Source organism: Callionymus lyra, chromosome 17 (assembly GCF_982586985.1).
Source record: "Callionymus lyra chromosome 17, fCalLyr1.hap1.1, whole genome shotgun sequence".
Classification (NCBI taxonomy): Eukaryota; Metazoa; Chordata; class Actinopteri; order Syngnathiformes; family Callionymidae; genus Callionymus; species Callionymus lyra.
In genome coordinates this window covers 18,947,712-18,972,990 of record NC_141834.1, presented here as the reverse complement: position 1 = coordinate 18,972,990, position 25,279 = coordinate 18,947,712, and the positions used below count along the sequence as shown (strand labels likewise).

The following is a 25,279-nucleotide window of genomic DNA, read 5'->3' as shown; positions in this document are numbered from 1 at the left end:
CAGACACTTCTTTCTGGTCGGAACATTAAAATAGAACGATTATTCTCTCGAGTTTTAGTCTCGATGGTCGCACTTGAGGGGGACGACTAATCTGGAGGCGCACAACACCAATTTTGGGAAAGGAAAGCAGATGATAGAAGGAACAATAAGGATTATGGAAATAAGAGGAGAGATTAGAGGATAATATCAGCACAATGTGAGGCTGGATAGGAAGAGCCTGAGAGTAGGGACAATAAAAGATTGTTGTGCGAACACAAGAATTGGAAAAAAAACGAGTGAAAGACACTAAATAGAAAACGAGTGTTGAGAAAATATACAAACCGTGAAGTGGATGCGACTTCACACCCACTAGGAAACCTTCACTTCCACTGCTGTTCATCTAAAAACGGAGCGTCAAGCTGCGTCTGGATAATTCCTTTCTGCGTCGAGGATTTAATGGATCACAAACGCAGCACACACAGATTAGATCAAATTATCCTCGTTCCGAAGCAGATTGAATTAATCTGCAGCTGCATAACCAGATGCAAATTTCTATTTAAGACTCATTTGGATTATTTTCCAGGAGCTTTTTTTTAAATTCTCCAGGCTGTTTACCGGAGCTAAACGTTGTTGCTAAGCAGTGGTCGCCGGAGTCCTGCCAAGGGACTGGCTCGAAGTACCTGGCAGGAAGTTTAGCGAGGCTCGTTGAGGCGCAGCGGGGAACTGAACCCACTGCTGTAACTCTTTTTGATGAATGCCTGCAGTTTGTGTGATGTATAGTCGACCTGCAGTTAAACCTCATCCACTGAAATGCAGCCGTTTGGCATATGTTCCAACCTTGTTGCGTGAATTCTCCTGACACTCTAAGTCTTGTTAAGGTTTGAGAAACAACCTTCCTGAAGATGTCCAGCTTTTTTACACTTCTGGAATCCGAGTTTCGGAATCGGCTATAACCTATTTTTATGTCCTCCTGAACTAGAGTGACCTTATTCTAAAAGTGCAAAAAAGAGGACATTACTTGTTGGAGTGAAGTTGAATCAAGTGTTTTTACCTGCTTCATATCAGTTAAAAAATACATTTGACTAAAAAACCTATTGAAGAACAAAGTTGTCTTTATAAACAATGTACTCATTTGTTTCATTACTAGTCTCTAAATATGAAATGTATATAATATGTAATATAATATATATACATATATACTATTTGAAATATAGGTTTTTATTTGCTTTTGTTATTTTTGTGAGTATTTATTTCGCTCCTCGAAGAGTGATTGAACTTTTGTATCAGATACTTACATACACATATATACCGTATATATATATATATATATATATATGTGTGTGTCACAGTACAGATTACAGTACGGATCTACTAGCAGGATCTGGAATCCTACTAGTACAGACTGGAATCCTAGATTGGAATCCTGCAGATCCCAATCTCTCCTAGTGGAGATTAGAATTCACTAGTAAAATCTGGAATCCTGCTAGTAGATTAGAATTCCAGTCTGTACTAGTAGGATTCCGGATCCTACTGGATTCCAATCTGTACTTCCAGAAAGTCCGTCTATAAAATGTGGCCCCCTGAGGACATTTCTATCATATACAAACTCGTCAATCAAAATTGAAAAGCACCTCAACAACCTTATGGTTCTTGGATAAGAAAATATATATTGTATTTTGTTAAACATCTAACAAATCTAACTACACTTAATTCAATGTTTACTTAAATCATAAATAACTCACCAAATGTTTGGATTGGTTGGCTGGGCGGCAAAGCATCTTGGGAGTTGTCTAGGTTGATTTCTGGTCATGGTTTTTGAAATTGTTTTTGGAGTTCTAATAAATGACGACTTCGGCAGTAAGACCTTTTCTGCTTTATATGCTACACAAAATCAAAACCCCCCCTTGACAGGCTGAATCTCAATGGTCGCCCTCCTCCTCTTTTATTACTGGTGTCTCCAACATGGTCTCAAACTAAGAGGAAACTTTTAAAGCACGGATGTTTACTGGGGTCACATTTCTACCATTAAAATTCAGTCATATGGATACTTTTTGCTTTGCCAACTATGAAATTCTGACTTTAAACTTTATAATTAGCAACCCCGTCAAGTCTTGGTTGCATGTAGAAAGTTCGCGGATGATAATATCCACACAGAGTTCACCAAAGACATTCCCGTCTTTAAGAAAAGGGTAATTAATACCAAAGACCCCGATGCTCTTTTAACAACGGCGGTTATTGCCGTCATACCGTTCCCCGCTCATCGCTCAGCCTCGATTTAAATAGGTCATCCTTGTTCTATTCCAATTTCATCGGAGTTTTTCAAGCATAATTGAGTGTTTGTTCACTGCCGGGCTCTTATTAGTCTGTCAGGAACACGTCGGCTTAAGAAGGAGTTAATCATCCTTTAATACATATATAATGTTGTGTGTTCGTGGGATTTAGAAACGTTGGTTTATGAGGTAAGACCTGGACTAACTTCTGCTCGCTGCAGGGTTTGTTTTGTCAACTCCACTAATGGGTTTCAATGTTATTAAATAAGACTCGAGAAGGAAATGATCTCCCTACACTGGGACTGTTTTTATGTTAGAAATACTTTAATTGCAGAACCAAGATGGTGAACGATGGAAGTATATCAGTGCCGTCAGAATATCAAGGGGTTTAATTTAACATTATACATTTTAAACCCTTTTTTTTAAGCATTGAATAAACAAATTCATTCAGTTATAATTCTATTAAACTGTTGAAATAGTTTTTATTAAGTTATTTAACTAACCCAAAAATATATATATATAATACATTTTAGAATGTAAAAATGTAAGTTTAAATTAATAGAATATCGAAATAATTTTTTTACAATTATTAAAAAAATGAAATTTAAATGCTTAAAATAATATGAAATGCTTCATAAACACTTACATTCAACCATTAAATATTCTGTTGACACTGATATACTGCCATAGATTAGAAGCATTCAATATGAAAAATAAGATAAATAAAAGGTAAATGAAATAAGAGGCTATTGTTTTATTAAAACTGATCCAACTCATGGTGCTTTGTCTGGTTTTGCTTGAGGTTTTTGCCACTAAAATAAAAAAGGTACTTCGAAAACTTGCATAAATTGTTCCCATTAAATGCTTTATTAATGCTTTATTTGACCTCAATATATTCCAACTTCTATCAAACCTTTTATTCAATTATTTAATACAAACAAATCCAACCTTTCAATAAAGAATTTAATTAAAAATCAATTAACCTTTTCTCCTCGTTGTCTTCCCTCAGGACACTGATTAATTTGACTTTAAATTAGTCATCAAAGGTTGCTAAACCATAGTTTAAAAAAACTGCTAACACACACATGTTGGTACTTTTAACACGCAACCAGGGTGTGTGTCTTGTAGCGGTTTCCGCCCGACTGCCCGAACATCTGTTTTCATTGACGGAGGAACAGAAAGTCTCTGCTACTGTAGAACGATCTCTTCCCCAGAAAATTGTGTCTACCGGAGACGCACAAAAACACACACAGAACACAACAAAAACAAACTCAGGAATTGTTTTGTCCTCTCAACTGCAGCTTTAAATCATCCGTGAGATTCTTTCCCTCAGCATCCACCTCGGAAAAAAAGAGTCTAGTCGAGATCTTTTAAACATGTTCGGCGGTCGAAGAAAACCCGCTCAGATATTTCTCTGCTGCGCTGCACAGGTGTTTGTAAAACACCGACTGACATATATGAATAAATTGTGTTTTTATAACTATATTCTATTGACTTTCTCTCATGCTTTTGGTCTACTTAACATGTCTACAGTTGTTTGTCATTCGCAAGATGTTGCCTGGGGGATGAAAACAGTTTTTTCTTCTTCAGTTCCAGCTCCCAGGAGACTTCGTTTTAAAGTGCTGAGCTCAGGCCAATTGTTGGTCACATGGAAGGAGCCCAAAGGAGACTTCGACAGCTACCTGTTCCTCTACAACAGCATTCCAGGTGAGTTAATATCCTCTCATTCACCACAGTTAATATATAATATAATTTCCTTGACTGAAAGAGATTTTAACTAGGGGTGTCACCAGTTTTTCTTCAGTTGTAATCCAAGCTTCTAACCGTTATGTAACCGGTTATCAGAGGTTTATGATCTTTCTTTCGCAGTTGCGCTTTACAACCACTAGGTGTTTCAATGTTAACAAATTTAAACAGTTTCAAAGTTATCCATCACAAATGCTAAAAAAAAAATAATAACCCTTTACACGTTTAACAATTTAACAAATCACAGAAGTTAATTAACCATATTTTTCATATTTAAGGTACACTTAAAATCCTTGAAGGTTTTCGAAAAATCGACAGTGCGCAACATAATCTTTTACACCACATCTATTTTTTCTAGTTTTACTTGTAATTAAACCCGATTTTATGTTGTACGCAGTGTTTAAAAAGCTGTTAAAATATTGGTAAAACACTAAGCAGCAACTATTCATAGTTTTACTCGGCAAGGCTTTATTTAATTCACATGTATTTAGTAATTTATGAACAGTTTAAATGAACAGTCGTTGCTTTGAGCTAACATGACTCAAAACTTTATTGACACAACCCACGTACCTGCCACATATTCTTCTTCGCCGGTGTGACCCGGTAAACAAAAGGCGAACAAGAGGATGCAGACATGGTGGAAACAACGTGTAAGAGCAGCAGCAAGACTTGACAATAGTTAGCAGGTTGTGTAGTTCAGAGAAAAGAGGAGTCATAGATTGGTAAACCAGAGATAAAACGTAGGAGGTGTTATAAATAAGGTCATGAAGAAGAAAAAACAAAACGGATTAAGACGAAGGCTGATCGCCGTGGCAACTCCTGCTGGGAAAGATGGAAACAAGGACACTTGTGTGAAAAGCTTATGAAGGAGAAAGTTCTCAGAGATTAACTTCCAGCAACAGTAATCCAAGATCCAGATTTAATGCTTTAAGCTTTTAGTCAAGAAGGTAAAAAACATGACGTTCGAGACCAAGGAATGAACTATTGGTGTTTATTAAATTATAAATCAGCCGGGGTCGATATTCTTAAAGAAAGGTCAACACACCTTGATCAGGATTCTCTGCAGCGATGGTCCCGAGACAGAATGCTAACCAGGAGAGGGAGCTGACGTAAATAAGACAGGACTCTGGACGTGGACGAGAAGGAGTTGGCGAGAGAGAAGAGAAAGCAATTGAGAAGGTTTACAAGGTGTTGGCAGGAGACGGTGATCCAGATGGAAGACAATAGAGGAGGCTGACACATGTGTTTACTCAAGATAAATGGATTTGTTTCAATTTAACGGGCCGTGAATGAAGGTTTTACAACTTTTCTCGACTTTTCACATGTAAATATAAGTGATGAAAAATAGTTAATAGCGGCACTGGTGCTGAATATTATCTATATTTACCTTATCAAGTCATCTTAACACCCTTATCCATCACCATCACTTCGTCCAGTCGACCATTATTAACTCCACACGTACGTCTTCGGGATAATTGCCATCATTTGGTTCTTTCAAGGCAGCTGATGATGATGATTTTCAAGACATGCTAAATCTCTCCTTGATCATCTCCCGCCGAACGTTGACCTCGTCCAGGAGTTTGATGTTTGTGGCCGAGGTGAGGTTAAACACCTCCCGCCTCCTCGGAGTCTCAAGGCTACTTTGTTTTCTCTTTCTAAACCAACAGCCTGATGAGGTAAATAAAAAAACCTTTGAAGTAAAGCCACTCGGTTAAAAGTTGAAAGGAAGTTGCAAACTTTTTAAGCAACTAAAGCATCATCTCAACAGAGTAAGATGGATCTATTTGACTCCCTTATGAATGTGGCAACTGGGTGGAAGCCTCGGGGTTGACCTAGTAAAACATCGCAGAGACTTGGCCTCTTAGTTTTAAGAAGCAGGAAGTGACATATATTTAAACAAAGAAAATCCCCAATTTAAACATTGAACAGAATAATATGGAATAAATCTTAAAATTCAAATCTTAATAGAATTGTCCGTACGAAGGTGTGATAGATGTCCTTCAAAACGTTGTGAAGATCATTTATTTTAACCCTGATTTCTTTTGACTCCTGAAGTTAATCCTGCGAAGTGGCTCAACATAAACTTGTACAAATGCAAAACAGTTTGTTTAATGAATTCACTTTACTCTATATTATAAAAAAAAAAATGCCCTGGAAAAAAATGTGGTCCTTTTTTGTTTGTCTTTACAATATATGAATTCAGTAGACGTGTACGAATCTGATACGTTTTTTATAATAGTATATTAAAATAAAATAATTAAAACCTTTTTTAGTTTTTATTGACAAATATGCACAGCATAGGTTCCTTTTTTTTGTTACAATTAAACTACCGGCCATTAGATGGCAGTCATTATATCCTACGCTAAAGGAACATTAAATCCCGCAAGATCCCAGCCACGACTGAGGACGAGAGGATACAGTGGACTCTTTGAAAGCTGATGTTTGCTTTCATTTGTTTTCAAACCAAAATATGTTGAGTTACAACTAGATTACGAAGAGATCCAGGCGATGACTGAGGACGAGAGGATACAGCGACACCAGCAGCTTTTAAAGCTGATGTTTAGACATATTTTGGTTTAAAAACAAATGAAAGCAGTTACGACTTCTTCAAGAGTCATGTGGTCTGTAAATACTACAACACCATAGTCAAGTACACGACAATACTCCACATATATCCTTGATACTACAGCATCGCTATATATCGTATAGTTGCACACCAGATTCTTGCCAATACACACCCCAAGAATTCATTTGTATGAAATGCACCATCAGACTGAACTTCCTCACCCGGTTAGACGATGACAAGAAGGAAATTGTGTGAGAAAAATGTAATACTGCAGCTCGTGATCTTCCTTATCTGTATGCATGTAGACGTCCATATTCAGTGGTTCAGTGTGTTTGCCGTAGAGTCTCATCTATCACACAAACATTGTCTCGCGTGTCGTCTGTGGCTGCCTGTTTGGTTCTGTGGTGCTGAAAAAAAAACACATTTTAAATGTCAGCCAAGACTTTTTTTTTATCCAAGTCTCTGGATGAAGACGATCATGACGGCGGGTCCACCCTGGACCACATGATTAGACAACGAGCAGGAATCCTGCTCTAAACAAGAGCCATTGAGTCGTCAAGGCTTGTGTCCGAGAAGCATAAACATCTCAAACCCTGATGATTTAACGCGCTGCAGTTAATTAGAAAAGCCTGAGAAATGAAGTGTAAATTCACTCGTCGTCATCAACACTTTCCCACTTTCCTGACGTTCCGCTTATTGACAGTAATTTGGCAGCTCGTGCTATCGATGATCTACGGAGCCGCCTCACTCGACCTGCCAGAGCCTTCGCCCGGGATTTATCTGCAGCGTCCTCGAGGCGTCTTTAGTCATCAGCCTCCTCTGACAGGGGACACCAGCTCAGGAAGCTGCCGTGCCCTCATTAATGTCTGGATTAATTACAGGGTCAAAATTAAAATTGATGGTGCTCGCTGGCCTGATAAGGGTTGAGCTGATAAGGAGAAATTAAAACCGCCGACATCCCGCCAGAAAACCTTCGAGCGTCCCATGAAGTTACTAGAAATTTTCTTTAACACAAATAATTTAGATTAATTTAATATCCGTGACATCAGAATAGTGAGTTGGTTAATTATTATATTTTTCAAGGATTTATTTATTATTATTTGAATAATTCAATTCAATAATGTGTGTATTGAGAAGTGGAATTTTTATTTGAATTGATTTTTTTTTACACATAAAGTTTGATATTCTTCTTCCAATCATCATTCAAAAATGTGATATTTTTAAATCCGTAGCCTTTATTTTAATTTAAAAATGTTGGTATAAAGGCAACGAGTGCGTTATTTCATCATGGCTGATTCAAAATTAACTTATTTTTTACAATTATTGAAATTAGAATATGAAAACTCCATTTGTTCTTTTTTCTTATTTTTTTTTTTTTTAATATTCAAAGTAAAAAAAAGAAAGAAAATCAGCCTCTCAATATACGAATGGTTTGATTTAAAATTTGAATAAAATGTAACCTTTAAATATAGAAATGATTGAATTAAATTATTAAATAAAAATAATTAAATCCTAAAAAAACATTTCAATAATAAAAATACATTTCACTAATTAAAAAATTAAAAAAATTGATGGAAGTAAATCAGTGCAGTCGGATATTGACTGGTTGAATATATATATATTTTTTAAATAGGTATTTATTTCCATGTGTATGTTTCTAGTGTCTCTCTCTCTCTAACCTTCACCTGCTTCTTGTCTGCATCAGGGGGTCGACAGAAGGAGGTCATCGCGTCCAAAACCGACAACAAGGTGTTGATCACGGACTACGACCCGTCCAGAGACTACGTGATCAGCATCATCGCCGTCGGCGGCGGCGAGCAGAGCAAACCACTGCAGGGCCGACTGAAAGGTATTTACTTACAATGGTAATAGATTACAAATGTTCATCTTCATCGAATATAGAATTGAGGTTTAACTTTGAAACAAATGTAATTTATCATTGTGTATATTTTAGTGATTGATTGATTAAAGTCATATATTATTGGTGAAGTTAAATTTGACATTTATTTATAATATTTTAAATGCACTTTTGAAATTATTTTAACATTTAATAATGTTATTTTCCACAAATATGGATTAGAAACGGCTTCGAATATCAACCGTCTTTTTAGTAAATATGAAAAAATAACTCTATATGGTTTTCATCAGAGAACTTATTTTATTTATAAACAAAACATTTACAACAAACTTTTGAAACAAATGTAATTATTGCTAGTATTTTATTTGTATAATATGATAAATAAGATAATTAAGTAGTTATTGATAAATTAAAGATTAATTAATTAAATCTTAATTATTTTTCATACAGTTTCACAGTAGTTTACATTTTTTCTGTCTTGTCGTCTTTAAACTGGATTCATTCATTGGTTTAAACTCTTTCAATCATTTTATTGCAGAATTATAAAATATTTTTTTTCTGGACCTCCAAAATGTAAAGTGCAATTTTCAAATTACTTTATATATAATCATTTTATTTGATTCTACTTTTAATATCAACCCCCTTTTATTTTAAATGAATGAAATAACTAATTTAATTAATACCCACCTCTGGAGTCTAGACTAATAGATTTTAACAAAACTGTTGAAAATACTTTAGAGTTAATAATGTTTTTTTTCATAAATATGTTTTTTTTTCATCAACCTTCTGTTCAGTAGAGGTTTATATCCACCTCTGGTCAGTCCAGTGCACAAGATTTAATTCGATAAAACTGTTAAAAGAAGAACTTGTATGGACGAGAATATATATATATATATGTTATTAAAAATGAAAGATGAATCTGATCCTGTTTACGTGACCTCCTGGTGACCTCCTGGTGACCTCCTGGTGACCTTCTTGTTTGTCTGCTGCAGCTGAAAGGCGTGCGAGCGACGGAAGAGACCGAACGCGTCCACAGAGTCTCACCGACTTCTCGACGTCGCCCGAAGATGTCAACGAGATCTCCGGAGGTAGGAGCGACGCTCGCGAAAAAAAACCCCACTCGCCCACTCTAGCTCCCGGTGAAGCCATAAATCAGAAGCGCCACCTCGTGTAGGACACGTTTCTCCGCGGGTGGAGATGCAGGTGCTGAGAGAGAAGCACATCTTGTGCGACGTAAACGGGTCTAAATCCTGCTCTCTCAGCTGCACACTCATCAATCCTGATGAAAACTCTTCAACATGTGCAGGGATGAGTGATGTGGAAGCGACGCTTCATGTGTCTCTGGTGACTCTGTGGTCGACTTTTTATTCGGGAAATTCCTCCAAGACTGTCTGGCTGCGTCTGGATCTTTCTGCTAACATCGTATTTAAACTCATGCCTTGTTAAAAAAAGAGATTTTTATTTTTTTAATCCAAGTTTTGTGTGGAACCAGTGGATATTAAAACTAGTCTTGGAGTCGATCGTTGAAAGGCTTATTTTCTGGTTTCTTTCTGCTCATTTGGAGGGTGAGATGGGATTCCTTATCGTTCTCACGTTCATTCACACCAGTGACCTTGTTAGCGCCTCGCTCTCATCTCTTCAAGACGCCGTCGTGACGCCCTTTGTGCGACTCGATATAGGCGAGTCTTTGTGCGACGTCCTCTCGGTGATTACATCTGCAGCCTTGACCCTTCCTTACGATTCTTCTGTCTCTGGGCCGTCAATTGATTTATCCTGTTTGTCGCTTACATGCTCGTAATTGCAACGTGTGTTTGGATCAGATGAGAATATATTAACACATGCAATGTTGGACTCATGTAAAAAAAACAACCAGCGTGACTTATTTTAGTGCATCTAATATTTGAGCATCTTCCTTAAAATATATATATAGTGATACTGTAGTAACAAGAATATATTTGTAGTATTGTCGAGTAATTTGACTCTGGTGTTAAAATGTTCCATCTTGTTCTTTTATAAAAATCTTCCATCTTGTTCTTTTATCAAATCTCTCATCTTGTTCTTTTATCAAATCTCTCATCTTGTTCTTTTATCAAATTTTCCATCTTGTTCTTTTATCAAGTCTTCCATCTTGTTCTTTTATAAAATCTTCAATCTTGTTTTTTTTAATCAAATCTCTCATCTTGTTCTTTTATCAAATCTCTCATCTTGTTCTTTTATCAAATCTTCTTCCATCTTGTTCTTCTATCAAATCTCTCATCTTGTTCTTATCAAATCTCTCATCTTGTTCTTTTATCAAATCTCTCATCTTGTTCTTTTATCAAATCTCTCATCTTGTTCTTTTATCAAATCTTCTTCCATCTTGTTCTTTTATCAAATCTCTCATCTTGTTCTTTTATCAAATCTTCTTCCATCTTTTTCTTTTATCAAATCTTCTTCCATCTTGTTCTTTTATCAAATTGTCTATCTTGTTCTTTTATCAAATCTTCTTCCATCTTGTTCTTTTATCAAATTTTCCATCTTGTTCTTTTATCAAGTCTTCCATCTTGTTCTTTTATAAAATCTTCAATCTTGTTTTTTTTAATCAAATCTCTCATCTTGTTCTTTTATCAAATCTTCCATCTTGTTTTTTTTTTATCAAATCTCTCATCTTGTTCTTTTATCAAATCTTCCATCTTGTTCTTTTATCAAATCTTCCATCTAGTTCTTTTATCAAATCTTCCATCTTGTTCTTTTATCAAATCTCTCATCTTGTTCTTTTATCAAATCTTCTATCTTGTTCTTTTATCAAATCTTCCATCTTGTTCTTTTATCAAATCTTCTATCTTGTTCTTTTATCAAATCTTCTATCTTGTTCTTTTATCAAATCTCTCATCTTGTTCTTTTATCAAATCTTCTTGCATCTTGTTCTTTTATCAAATCTCTCATCTTGTTCTTTTATCAAATCTTCCATCTTGTTCTTTTATCAAATCTTCCATCTTGTTCTTTTATCAAATCTTCCATCTTGTTCTTTTATCAAATCTTCTATCTTGTTCTTTTATCAAATCTCTCATCTTGTTCTTTTATCAAATCTTCTTCCATCTTGTTCTTTTATCAAATCTCTCATCTTGTTCTTTTATCAAATCTTCCATCTTGTTTTTTTTTTATCAAATCTCTCATCTTTTTATTTTATCAAATCTTCCATCTTGTTCTTTTATCAAATCTTCCATCTTGTTTTTTTTATCAAATCTCTCATCTTTTTATTTTATCAAATCTTCCATCTTGTTCTTTTATCAAATCTTCCATCTTGTTTTTTTTAATCAAATCTCTCATCTTGTTCTTTTATCAAATCTTCCATCTTGTTTTTTTGAATCAATTCCCTCATCTTGTTATTTTATAAAATCTTCCATCTTGTTCTTTTATTAAATCTTCCATCGTGTTCTTTTATAAAATCTTCCATCTTGTTCTTTTATAAAATCTTCCATCTTGTTCTTTTATCAGACCTTCCATCTTGTTCTTTTATCAAAACTTCTTCCATCGTGTTCTTCTATCAGATCATCTTCAGTGTGTCAGACTGATGTCTTTAAAAGTCCAGGAAGTAGGAAGAGGGTAATTAAAGGTCTCCAAACTTCCTCTATTCTCCGTGAAACGACCACCTTCACCTCCCACTTTTGTTTCTGAGATCCTGGACAAATGACTTAACTGCAGGTTGATGGAGCGGCAGAGACGTCTGGGGGCTAAACACAGACCCCCCAGCCCTGCAGGAACTCAGAGTGAAGCTAATTTCCACCTGCTCCGTGTGTGTCATTGACTTCAAGGAAGATGATCAAACTCTGTGTTTGTAGTCCGGCCATGTTTCCCGCATTGATCCCTGTCATCAGCAGGTCTGCACCCGGAGCGCCGTGATTTATATTTGATCTCAAGCTCTTTTTTTCTTTTTTTTTTTTGTAAACGAGTGTCTCATGCAATCTCTTTCTTTTCATCTGCTGGATGTCAATGTTCGCCGACACATCAGAGGACGTCCGTCAACGTTATTAAGATGGACGTCCGACCGGTTCAAGGTGAAGCAACGTTTAGTTGAAAATGAACCAATTTGAGGCTGGAATTTGATTCACGTTGTACGTGAGAATGTCTGTGCGCTAATGACTGCAGTAAAAATAAGACAAAAACATCTTTAATTCAGACTCGGGTATTATGAGCTACAATCTTCCACTGTGAAGACATCATATGACATATATTTACAGAAATATTTCTCACTAAAGAGCTGGTTTATTTTTTAGGAGTAATAAAATAAATACATTAAAATAAAAACATTTACAGAACCTTTAATAATTATTTCTGTTCCTATTAATATGCTTTTCTTAAACAAAAAAAGGTTGAAATGTAATATTTTGATAACTTTGTGATGAATTAATAGGTTAAAAAAATGTAAATAGTAAATAAGAGCAAATACATATTTGAGTGGGCCTAATACTCTTTTGTAATATTAATAATATTTATATATTGTATAATATTTGTACTTTTTTTCCGACTATAGTCTTGTAACAATTTTATATAAATGAAATCCTGCTATAAATGTTTATTAAACCATGATTAACTGTAATAAAATCTTTAAAATAAATATTTGAGTGGCCTTAATACTCTTTTGTAATATTAATAGTATTTATTTATGGTATAATATTTGTACTTCTTTCCATTTTTTATTACTCTTTCTTCTCAAAATATACTGTTGTTTCTATTTTGTATAATTAAGTCTTTTTTATCACCCTTTGTAAACTTTTGTATCTGTTTTTATTAACAAGCCTCTAATGAACAACATTTAGTTAAAATAAAAAAAAGTGATTTAATAACTTTATAATAAATTAACAGGTTAAAATTACAATATATAGTTAATAAGACCATTTTCTTTAATCTTTATAAGCAACAACTCTTTAAAGAGCAAATAAGTGTCGTGCTGTGATTGGTCAAGCATCGATGTTTGTCACTGCGCGTCATCAATCCAGGAAGTCTGGAGAACTGTAGCTGCTGAAATGGAGCGGACGCCTACACAGAGATGATGATAATGATGATAATCATCAACTTTGGTTCACATCATTAGACATTTTCTTTTGTATTATGACCGAGAGACACAGAAGACGAGCAGCCACGTAAGTGGTCTTCTTTTACAGAACACCACTTGTTAAAGGAGATAAAGGAAAAGTGTAATAAGTTCCTAAAATAACCCTCAAGAACTTTTGAAGCTTTAAATTGTACTTGAATCTCCAGTTAATTGATCCGTCGACCATGTGTTGTTTGTCGTGCCGGCCTATCGACTGTATGAGGCGTGAAGATTGATTGCTTCTGTCTGTCAGTGTGTTGCAGATCAATGGAGACTGACAAGTGACATGAATGAAGTCTGACGCTCTTATAAACTTGTGTTTATTTGCGAGGTGACATATTGATCTGTGGGGCCAACATGTGGCTCGCATCGCAAACTGACTTTTAATTGGTTGTTGGGAACAAAGTTACAATTCCTCATAGATGAATGTAACACAATGATGTTTGTTTCCTGTTGACTTGACCTTGTTTTGATCTTATCTTATTCTGATAGTGTAGTAACAAGTATATATGTGTAGTATTGTCCAGTACTTGACTCTGGTGTTGTAGTATTTACAGACCACATGACTCTTGACGAAGTCGTAACTGCTTTCATTTGTTTTCAAACCAAAATATGTCCAAACATCAGCTTTAAAAGCTGCTGGAGACAACTGTATCCTCTTGTCCTCAGTCATCGCTGGGATCTTGTAGGATTTAATCTGTTCCTTTAGCTCCAGAGGATATAACTGCCATCTAGTGGCTGGAAGTTTAATTGCAAAAAGAACCTACGCTGTGCATATTAACATGTTATTTGTAAATTTAAAAGAAATAAAAGAAGTTATTGGTGGGATTTATCGGAATTGTAAAAAACATTTCCGTCATACTTTGTTTAAATTTAAACGATAAAATATATTATGAAAATAAAATATAATTTGAGATCCAAAAAAATACAAATAAAAAAAATATTAATAAATTCCTTTTTTAGATCAATATGTTGAATTGATACAGTATCATGGGTACATTTTTTTTTAAAGTAAATCAGTATTTTTTTTAAACTTCTAATCATGACCATGACTGCTTATGGCTACATTTCAAACAGCATTATAACCTCTGTCAAGGAGGTTCTGTTAGTGTGATCAGTTTTCAATGATAACTAAAAAACTGATATGTTTCTATTAAGTTTCTGGAAATGTTGTAATTCCATTTTTTACTGTTTCTTTTAGTTACATCTGGATTAAGGAAGGTTTTAAAGGTCCTGTTATTAATTTGTGTGGCTTCTGACCGCTGCTCATGTGAAGAGTTCTGTCCTCGGCTTTTATTAAATTCATTCATTATTATCATGACAGTTGGGGCTGAAGCACTGTTTTCCATTCAAATCCAAAAAAAAGAGTAGAAAAAAGAAGCCGCAAGTACCCTGACCCTACAGTAGGTGGCGGCAGAAACGAAAGCGGACGGAGACGAAGCGGGTTTTTGCTTTTTTCTTGTATTAAAAAGTGCAATTAATACGTTAAAGTGAGTAAATAATGCCAAACGTGTTGGTGTAGGATAGTTTTCTTAGATCTGTTCAATATTTATTGTTAGTGTTGTGCAGTGCTGTGTTATTTAAGGTTCTTCATTTGAATAGTTTAAAAGTTAAATACATTTATTAAATAAATAAAAATCATTTAAATGAATGGCTGGTTCCTCAGAGAGGATCTGGAAGAAGAGCCGACTCTAAGAACTTGAGCCCGGCTCGCTGGCACAACACACTGAAAGTTGAACGCGAGGCCAATGAGATTCTGTCGACACTCACGGCTGTAACTGCGAGCGAGAGGCGGCGCCCCCTGGAATCCATCACGTCCTGCAGCTGGACACACACCTGGAGACTCGGCAAACATGATCATTTACTCCAGCACTTGTCAGTCGGAGGTCCTGAGCGAAGGCGCGACTGGATTTACAACCTGCTTTAATTCTCGGCATTAACATTTATTCAAGCTCCATCTCTGGGTCGGGGCGCACACATGTACCTCCTCTTATTTATGACCTTTAGAAGCTTTCAGGAGGAGCCGTCAGACACTCTCTCTTTGTACACATGGCGCTGCAGCTAATTGAAAAGCCAGTTTCAAGTGTCATCGTCTTGAGAGATGGAGGGATTGAAGGAGAAAGATACGGCAGAACCGCTGCCAGTGGAAAGTCGAGAGGAGAATTTACCGCAGGTTTAAGTTCATGAAAAGGATGGAAGTAGCTGAGTTGTGTTGTTTCTCTGTGATTTATGCTTCACGGGACCAGTTTGGAAAATGCAGTTGAAAATCCACCTCATGTTGACGAAAGAAAAGAGTGTGTGATTCTTCAGACTGAATACAATATACACTTTCATAAGAATGTATAATGTTTCAGTCATTTCTTAAATATTCCTCCTCTTGGATCTTTAAGAGCAAGGAATGGAAAAAATACATGTATTAAAAAGCGCTTTGTGACCCTGGTCTAGAAAAGTGCTATACAAATATTACTTACTTTCTTATATATTGTAAAATATTTTTACTTTTCCCATTTATTTTACGGTACTTTAGTTTTGTCACAATTGTATATAAGTTAAATCCAGTAATACATGCATATTAAACCATCTGTTATGAATAAAATATAAAAAATACAAAATGTAAAAAATACATATTTGACTGGCCCTAATACTCTGTTGTAATATAAATAATATTTAAATATTGTACAATATTTGTACTTTTGTATCCATTATTTTATACAACTTTAGTCTTGTAACAATTTTATATAATTAAATCCTGTAATAAGTGTATATTATACCATGTTTATCTGTAATAAAATGTAAAAAATAAATATTTGATTAGCCCTAATACTCTATTGTAATATACATATATAAATAGACTCAATATATATTTTTATTTCATCACGAGATTTAAGTTGTATAAATACATTTACTACTAGATAAAACAAGAAAATTAAAGTAACTCAGGCAGAAATTAAATCAATAAAAAGTACTGATTTATTTGTAATAAATAGAAATGGAGTAAAATATAAATAAATAATTTATTTTTTGTATATTTCTGACAAATTAGTACTTTTATTAAAAAAATTCTGCATGAATTTGTTGAATACGTTTTGCCAAAATGTGTGTAGGATTTAAACACAAAATGCTTCTTTAAATGTTAAACATTTCTTGTACCAGTCCTCACATAACAGGTTGAGAAATGTAATTATTAATGAATCACTTTCGTTTTATTTTATGAAAATAAATCTGAATTATTTGACAATATTTTTCATAATGTAACACAGGAACATAGTACATATTTATACTTATTATTCCTGGCCTATTAACTTTCCATTACCTTCAAATTAAATGGTCTCTCTTGAATTTCCTGCTTTCTAAATACACAATAATACTGCATTTCTGCCTCAGCCTCTCATGGTTCTCTTCAAGGAAACACAAATTTCCAACCTTGCTCTTAATAACAAAACAAAAATCTAGGAGACGATCAAAGAGCGACGCTCAGGCTGGTGACGACAGCGCTCGCAGAGAAACTCTGGTTTTTGTTTCTTTTTTTCCGTCTTTTATTAAGTGTTTGGACGTTTACCAAATATTCCTCTGAAGACTTATTCCCTCGGGTCGGTGCCAGACTCGTGTCCTTGCCCTCAATTAAGAGAAAGAGTTCACGGCTGAGCTAATTGTGTGACGATGGCGAACGGCAGATTTGTGCGTCTTGATGTTAATGACGCTCGGGTGGTTGGAGACGAGCGGCGCTGAAGTGTAGAGGTTAATGAGAGTGATTAGAATCTTCTTCAGTCTCCTTCAGACGCTGCTCTAACGCTGCTGTGATCACGGTGCATTGTGGGACTTGTGGTGTGATTAATGAGAATGTAGTTCATCAGCTCTGAATGTCAGTGATGTCGGGAGATTGAATGATTGAACACTTCAAATGTTGTTTTAAAGCAACAAATTATTTTTTTTCAATCAAATAATTTAATTTTAAAAATACATTTTCACAGTTTAAAATACATTTTCACAGTTTAAAATACATTTTTACAGTTTAAAATACATTTTAGTTAAATAAATAAATAAATAAAATGAATTTATTCAAATCAATTTCGAATTTATTAGTAATTAATCACCTAATTTCAGACAAGGGTTGATGTTTCCACGGGGAGACTGGAGCCTATCCCAGTATCATAGGGCTAGAGGCAGGGGACACCCTGGACAGGATGCCACGTGTAATTTCTTTTTCTTTTAATCACACAATGAAACTTAATTCAATCATGTCCATGTTAATTATTTAACAAGTATAATAATTTAAAACGATTCATACTTTCAAAATGTATAATTTCTTTTAACGCATAGTTTGATATTATAATCCCATTAATTAAAATATATATTTACTCATTTCATTCAATTTATTTCATATAAAAATGTGGATGGAAATTGACGTATACCAGAGTTTTTTACGTCGTCATGTGATCTTCTGTACGCCACGTGATTGGCTGAAAGTTTGATCAGGACTATGTTTCAAAAATATTTCTTGATAAGATGTTTAAAAAAAAAAAAAAAATTCAACCTTTCAATAAACAAACTATTGAACTCAATGCTTAAAACATTTTCATTGTAAATGTTAAATTAATTGAATAGATCTGGTCTGAGGTTTTATGTAAATACATTTCTGGAAACATAATCGCTTTTTCTCGTCTTTTCAACCCAATGCAAAAGAATACATTGAAGGAATAAATATTTGAAAACAAGTATTGCACAGCGACTGAGATAAAAACTATACTCGACCACGTCATGAACTTGTGTAGCCAGTCATTCATCTTCAAGTACAGTATTGCTTCTCTTCGTCCACCTCGTATCACTCCTTCACGTCACTCCTGCTCAAAACCTGTGACCTCCCTGAACCTCATTTGTTCTCCTAATTGACTCGTTTTCTTTCTCTTTCCTGTCAATCATCCTCACTTGTTTCCTTCTTTCATCGCCTCCTCGAGAAATCTCTCCGTCTCAGTCCGGACTCCAGCCCCAGAGATTGGATTTAAAATCACCTCAGTGTCGGTGCCGTCGGAATATTGAAGGAATTTAACATTTCACGTGATGAAACTTTGACTTTATTTCTTTTAAACTTGTTTTTGTTGGAATGTTTTCACTCAATAAGTTATGTCTTTAGGCAAAATGATAAATATAATTTGACAATTCTAATTTTACACCTAGATATTTAAATTCTTATTCCAAGAATTCAAGAAATAGATTTTAATTTGAGTAGTTTGAACTTTCCCTTCAGTGAGTACTTGCTACGTCTGACCTCTTAAATCTTATTGAGCCTTTTAAATCTTTGGCTCTTCGACATTAACATTATCATACTTGAGGCTCAATCGTGTCGATGCTCACGTCCCTGTGGCTTCGACTTCCTTGAACACTATGAGAGACTCGTGTCGGTGGCATCAGAATATTGAGAGGTTGGGTTTAATATTTCAAATGTTGAACCTTTTTTTTAATAAAATGTTTATTTTTACAACATTTAATTATTTCTTTGACAAATTAACTTCAATATTTTGTGTTTTGAAAGGTTTTATTTGTTTTGAATGAATAGTTCAATTCAATAATTCCTATATTGAAAGGTTTTTTTATAATGGTGCAAAATATTATATATTATATATAGCAAAATAATATATATTAAATAAAAAATATTTTGGATTTAAAAGGCTATGAAATGTTTTGAGAACTTTTTATTTTGAACCATTGGAATTAAAAGGGGGTTTTGGTTGTTTTTTAAAAATATATATTTCGAAAACATTCACTTTTTTAATTTAATTTAATAAAAGGAAAAAAAAGAAATATAACCTTTTATGTAGAAATGACAGAAGTCAATTATTGAAAAAAAAAATTAAATGCTTAACAAAATGACAACAAATATATCAATAATTTCTATATTAAAATATATTTATATATATATATTTTGGAATCATTTAATTGAACCTTTTTTTTTTTACAGATTAAAAGTTGAATACATTTTATTTAAAATAAAAAAAATTTATTTAAATTGAGTCAATTTTAATTTATTAGTAATTAATCATCTAATTTCATTATGATATGCCTACAAAGAAGGACTGTTGATTTTACCACGTTTTGTATTTTATATAATAGTCAATAATGAAAAGCTTAAAAAAAACCATCTAAATGTAAATATAAAAAATGAAAAGCGTTTAAAATGTGAATACTCTGATGCACTGACATACAGTACTGCAGTACTGCACTTCCATTGACTCTGACATAATAAGATAAAGAAAACGACTTCAAAACATCCAAAATCTTTTCCGTCGATGCTGAATCAGCAGAAGAAGAGTTTGATAAAGAGCTTGTTGTAAAGTGTAAAAAGCTCAAACTGGATAATGTTCACGGCAGAATAAATTCACACTCAGGATTTAAAAGTTTACATTTGGGTTTGTGAAGTGCTGCGAGGAGAAGCTCCATCAATCTTTGTGTGCGCCTGCTGCTCCGTAACACATTTGTACTTCACTCAGTGTCGCGGGACGACGTGATGGACGACTGTCGGCTCTTGTAGCCGCAATTAAGATCCACAATGTTCTCTGTGTGTCTTTGTCTGACAAATCTGCCTTTCTGCTCCAATATTGAGAGCAGAGCTCAACCTTTCGCCAGAATACTCTTTTGAATCAAACTAAATGAATGACGATGACAATCAAAACACACACTATAAGACACAAAATCCTTTCATTTTTCCTTGAGAGCCTTTTGTTACAATAATTCTGGTTTAATTAATGTGCTTAAACTATTTAATGGAGGACTTTGGGGAGCTACTAAGTCAGCGACGCTTGATGGAAGGTTGGATCACTAAAGCTACAGTAGTGAGTAATACATTATATACCGTGTACTTCAACATAGTATTATGGTGTGTTTAAACCGAACACACAATGAAAGCTGTTAAAGTGTTAGTTCACCACAAATTCTATTTCTACTCGTGCTCTTGTAGGCTGGGCTAGCAGCTAGGCTAGCAGCTAGGCTAGCAGCTAGGCTAGCAGCTAGGCTAGCAGGTAAGAAAAACAAGCTCAAAATATGAACTTGTTGAATTTCTTTTTTAAAAAACTCCTCATGTGGAGGCTTCGATACAAGAGAGACGTTACAGACGAGCAGTACGGAGGTATTTGGATGTTTTTAAGTGTCTTTTTGGACGAAGATGAAGAAGCTACATTGAAATGAACAAACATTTTACTGAAGCTACGGTAGTCTAGAACCTCCCGGAGTAATATACATTATATACCGTGTACTTCAACATAGTATTATGGTGTGTTTAAATAGACACACAATGACAACTGTTAACGTGTTGCTCAAATTCAATTTCTACTCGCCCTCATGTCTGCTAGGCTAGCAGCTAGGTTAGCAGCTAGCGGGTAAAAAAAACAAGCTCAAAATATGAACTTGTTGAATTTCTTTTATAAAAAAAACTCATGTGGAGGCTTCGATACAAGAGAGACGTTACAGACGAGCAGTACGCAGGTATTTGGATGTTTTTAAGTGTCTTTTTGGACGAAGACGAAGACAACTGAGCTCCAGACGCTACATTAAAATGAACAAACATTTTACTGAAGCTACGGTAGTCTGGAACCTCCCGGAGTAATATGAGTTATGTAATACATTATATACCGTGTACTTCAACATAGTATTATGGTGTGTTTATTCAGACCACACAATTGCAACTGTTAACTGTGTTAATTCCCCCCCAAAATTTCAAAATGGTTTCTACTCGCCCTCAGGCGGCTAAAAAAACAGCTCAAAATATGAACTTGTTTAATTTTTTATGGAAAAATTCCTCATGTCGAGGCTTCAATCCAAGATGGACATTACAGACGAGCAGTATTTGGAGGTATTTGGATGTTTTTAAGTTTCTTTTGTATGAGGATGAAGACGACTGAGCTCTTGTCGCTACATTAAAATGAACAATTTTTTGTCTATAACACTAAAAACAGAATTACAGATTACTCTGAAAATAATTCCAACTGTTAGTCGAAAATTAGTTTTTAAGTTTAAATTTTGGGTGAAGTGTCACTTTAAGAAAAGACACTTTAATCACGAAGCGGATTTAAAACCCAAGACAATCATATACTGTGGGTACAGAAAGTAATCAAACGAGGAGTAGAACCATCTCAAGGAGTTAAATATTATATAGTGTCGTGATAAAAGGGTCTGAATACTTGATGATGATATTTCAGTTTTGGGTCGGTGAGATTTGCTGAGTGAACATTAATGAGGAAGAAAATGAACTTAAATGATTTTTAGAGAATGGTTGCAATGAAATGAAGAGTGAAAAATCCAAAGAGGTCTGATTACTTTATGTAGTTTAACTTAATGTTCCTTATAGTTTGTAAGAATCCAGTATATTTGAGATGGAGATGAGCATCGAAAAAGACTTTCAGATGAGATGAACTCATTTTCTTCCGATTCCAAGAATCCAGAGGAGACTTGTTCTCCAGAGACTTCACTGGTTCTAGTTTCAGGGCAGATGATGTTGTTGTTCAGGAACACCTTGATATTTCCACAGAAGCACTACTTTTTTGGGCAGAAGAGAGTGAGATCTCTGAGCAGAGGTTCTTGTAATGATGCAAAACATATGTGTTTAAAAATGTAATGAGAATTCTTACTATGCATCTGTATTTAGTGTATCTTCAACATAAATGAAGCACAATTAAATATGGACATGTTTGTCATGACCTGAGTTTCACTGATGACTAGAACCTAATGAGGTCATTTGGGTTCATGTCAATCATTATGTCAGTTCAATGCAGCGAAGTTCAAAACACCAGATCAGCTGTTATGATTGACAGCCGGCTAACAATGCAAGTCGCGCTTCAAAGTAAAACTGCTTTTGTTGAGAGACTGTGTTGGTGTGAGAAAAAAGTCATGTTTTCATCTTTCTGCTCTGTCGATAAATTTGAATTTATGTATATCAATTAGTGGTGTAAGTAAATATTAATACACTTAAATATTGCGATATGTCTCCATAATACTGTATCGATATTCAGCTGAGTTCAGTTTATTTACAGCACTCTGTTGTTTTTCAATCCTCATATAGCATATTTACTATGTTTGTAATTGTTTTGTGTTGCAATTAAAAAGCAGCCGAAGGAACAAGGAAATCCCGGTGATGACTGAGGACAAGAGGATACAGTCCATTACAGCTGCTTTTAAAGTTGATGTTTGGACATATTTAGATTTTTAAAACAAATGAAAGCAGTAACGACTTCGTCAAGAGTCATGTGGTCTGTAAATACTACATCACCAGAGTCAAGTGCTTTGTCAGTACTTCAAAGGTCCCCAAGATGACTGAGGACGAGAGGATACAGCGACCTCAGCCACTTTTAAAGCTGATATTTGGACATATTTTGGTTTGAAAACAAATGAAAGCAGTTACGACTTCGTCAAGAGTCATGTGGTCTGTAAATACTACAACACCAGAGTCAAGTACTACACATATATGTCCTTGTATCACAACATATAGTATTGTTCATCTTGATAAGTAGTAGAGGTATAAATAGTATCACCAGATTCTTGACTACAAACACCACTAATGTCAATCAAATAACAGAATAGTTAATAACCATAACCCTGAAATATACAAGATGGAACAGGTTGAATTAAAATGACTCTTTCCGACACTTTTCAAGTACTTCCTTCATGTCAAGTTGTCAACAACGTCGACCTCTGCCACAGGTTAGGTATTCATTTGTGTGGCAGTCACCGAGTAGACTTTGCTCAAGGAATCAAACTTCGGTCAATAAACGTTCCGCCAATTGTTAATTCCAGACAGAGCAACACAATCAGAGGCGGCGAGGGAAATGAACGTGGGCAGAGGGAGGAACTGACGGAGCACTCGCTCTAATCTCTGGCTAAATAGAGGTCAGCAGTAAATCAAAGCCTGTTGGGAAGAGCCAGCGGTAATGAGAGCACCAGCCAAAAAGAAAAGATAAACCGCTCGTAATGGGGGTCCATTTATATTCAAGACTACCTGGAGGTTTGCGTGCCTCCATTTAGACTCGATAACCTTCTTTAATTATTTATCAAAAGTTGGATAATATTTGCGTCAGACTTGTCAAGTTGTTACGACGGCAACCAAATCTCTGAAAAAATAGGGTTCAACCAACTGTCTGTGTGATCAAATAAACAACATGATGCAATAGTTCTTAATACGCGGGTTGTTTATGATTCTTTCTCGAGCACCTGGAGTGTGAATGCTAATAGCATCGTTGCTAACCGTGAGTCACGGTGCAACTAAAGTTCAACCTCCACATTAGGATGAGTCAAATCCAGCTCGCTGTGTACAAGCCCCGGGGGGGGCAGCGAACGGTTAGAAACGCAACCTGGTCGGCATTAAAATAAAAATAAAAATGAGAGAAGCATATTCTGCTGTTGTTTTCCTCTGAAGGCATCGTTACGTTATTGACGTTATCTTGATGAGCTGTCGCCGCCGTCGTGACACAAACAAAACGAGGGGAAAGAAAGGAAATTAAATTAAGATGTTAATGTCTTATTAGACTCTTGAACCGCTCGATGTTATGGTTTGGAGATTAGAACGTGGACTGAAGTCAAGGGAAACTCGATCCGGTCGAGGGGAAAAGGGGAACCAAATAAATCCAAATATGTTCAAGAAATTCAAACCATATTTATCCAATTATACATATTTCCATAATATCAGATCCTTTTGTTTACTGTAGAAGGAAGTAGGGGGAGAAAAATATACCCTTGAAAAAATGTATTACCTTTTGGGGAAATTTATATAATATTTAATAAATAATTCATAAAGAAGATTTTACTTATTTCAGCTTCTATAATTCTAAGGCCTGTTTTCTACTTGATCCGATGTTTTATACCGTTTTGCCCAACAAATTGCCAGTTTGTAATAAATAGTTAAGTTTAATCAAAAATAATCAGTGCCATCAGAAATTTGAATCAACAAATCAAATGCTGGATCTTTTATTTATTCATTGAATGTTGTTGTATTTTTAAAGCATTCAAATATATATTTTTAATTCAATAATTTCTGTTTTGAAAGGGTTAATTTGTTTGATTTTTTTGATTTTTTTCCCGACTTACGGTTTATTTATTTGTTTTATCGAATGGTGGAATTTTGTATTTATTTATTTTTCAATTATATAATGAAAAAATGTAATCTTTGCTCTAGGAAAACCACATTTTTTGATTGAATTTAAAAGGTTGCAAATTTAAATTTATTTATGAATAAAGAAAAGCTATTTTTGAAATTACTGAAAAATAAATGAAACTATATCAATTCAATATATATATATACCGTTTTAATTGAGCTAGTAAAGAAACACAAACCTTTCAATGAGCAAATTATTCAAATAAATAATAAAATAAAATAAAGAAAAAATAGGTATGAAATGTTGAAGTCCATATTCTGATGACACTGATTTACTTCAATACAAGAAACACAACTATGTCATGATTTGTATCCTGTTAATGTTAAATGTCCATCTAGATGTAAAAAGGCTTCTGGATCCATCATCATCTCCACTCCTGTATCCACGTTGATGGTTTCCTCTCACAATGCTGCTCTCAGACAGTGTTCCTCAGCGACCAGCACATTTGCTGCCGGCAGAGAAAGGAAGGAAGAGACGAGGACGGGGGAGTGAGACCTTGAACCAGCCGGTTCTTCAAAAGGAAGAGAATTTCAATATCAATGAACAAAAGAGGTCTCATCGTGACGACCAACATTCTCCTGATGAACCTCGCATGTCATCCTAGACTCTCTCTTTTAACGGCTAGAAAACATGTTGGTCTTTATAGATTAA

At 34.8% G+C, this 25,279-nt stretch overlaps 1 protein-coding gene across 1 annotated transcript in view; it reads left to right on the top strand.

The window, feature by feature from the left end:
- The window catches only part of col14a1a (collagen, type XIV, alpha 1a), a 151,207-nt gene that overhangs the window by 13,165 nt on the left and 112,763 nt on the right, over positions 1–25,279 (top strand). The window contains exons 3-5 of the mRNA XM_087812431.1: positions 3,840–3,956; positions 8,267–8,410; positions 9,412–9,507. Of these exons, the coding sequence (XP_087668557.1) occupies positions 3,840–3,956; positions 8,267–8,410; positions 9,412–9,507 (357 nt within the window). The remainder of the gene's footprint in view (positions 1–3,839; positions 3,957–8,266; positions 8,411–9,411; positions 9,508–25,279) is intronic.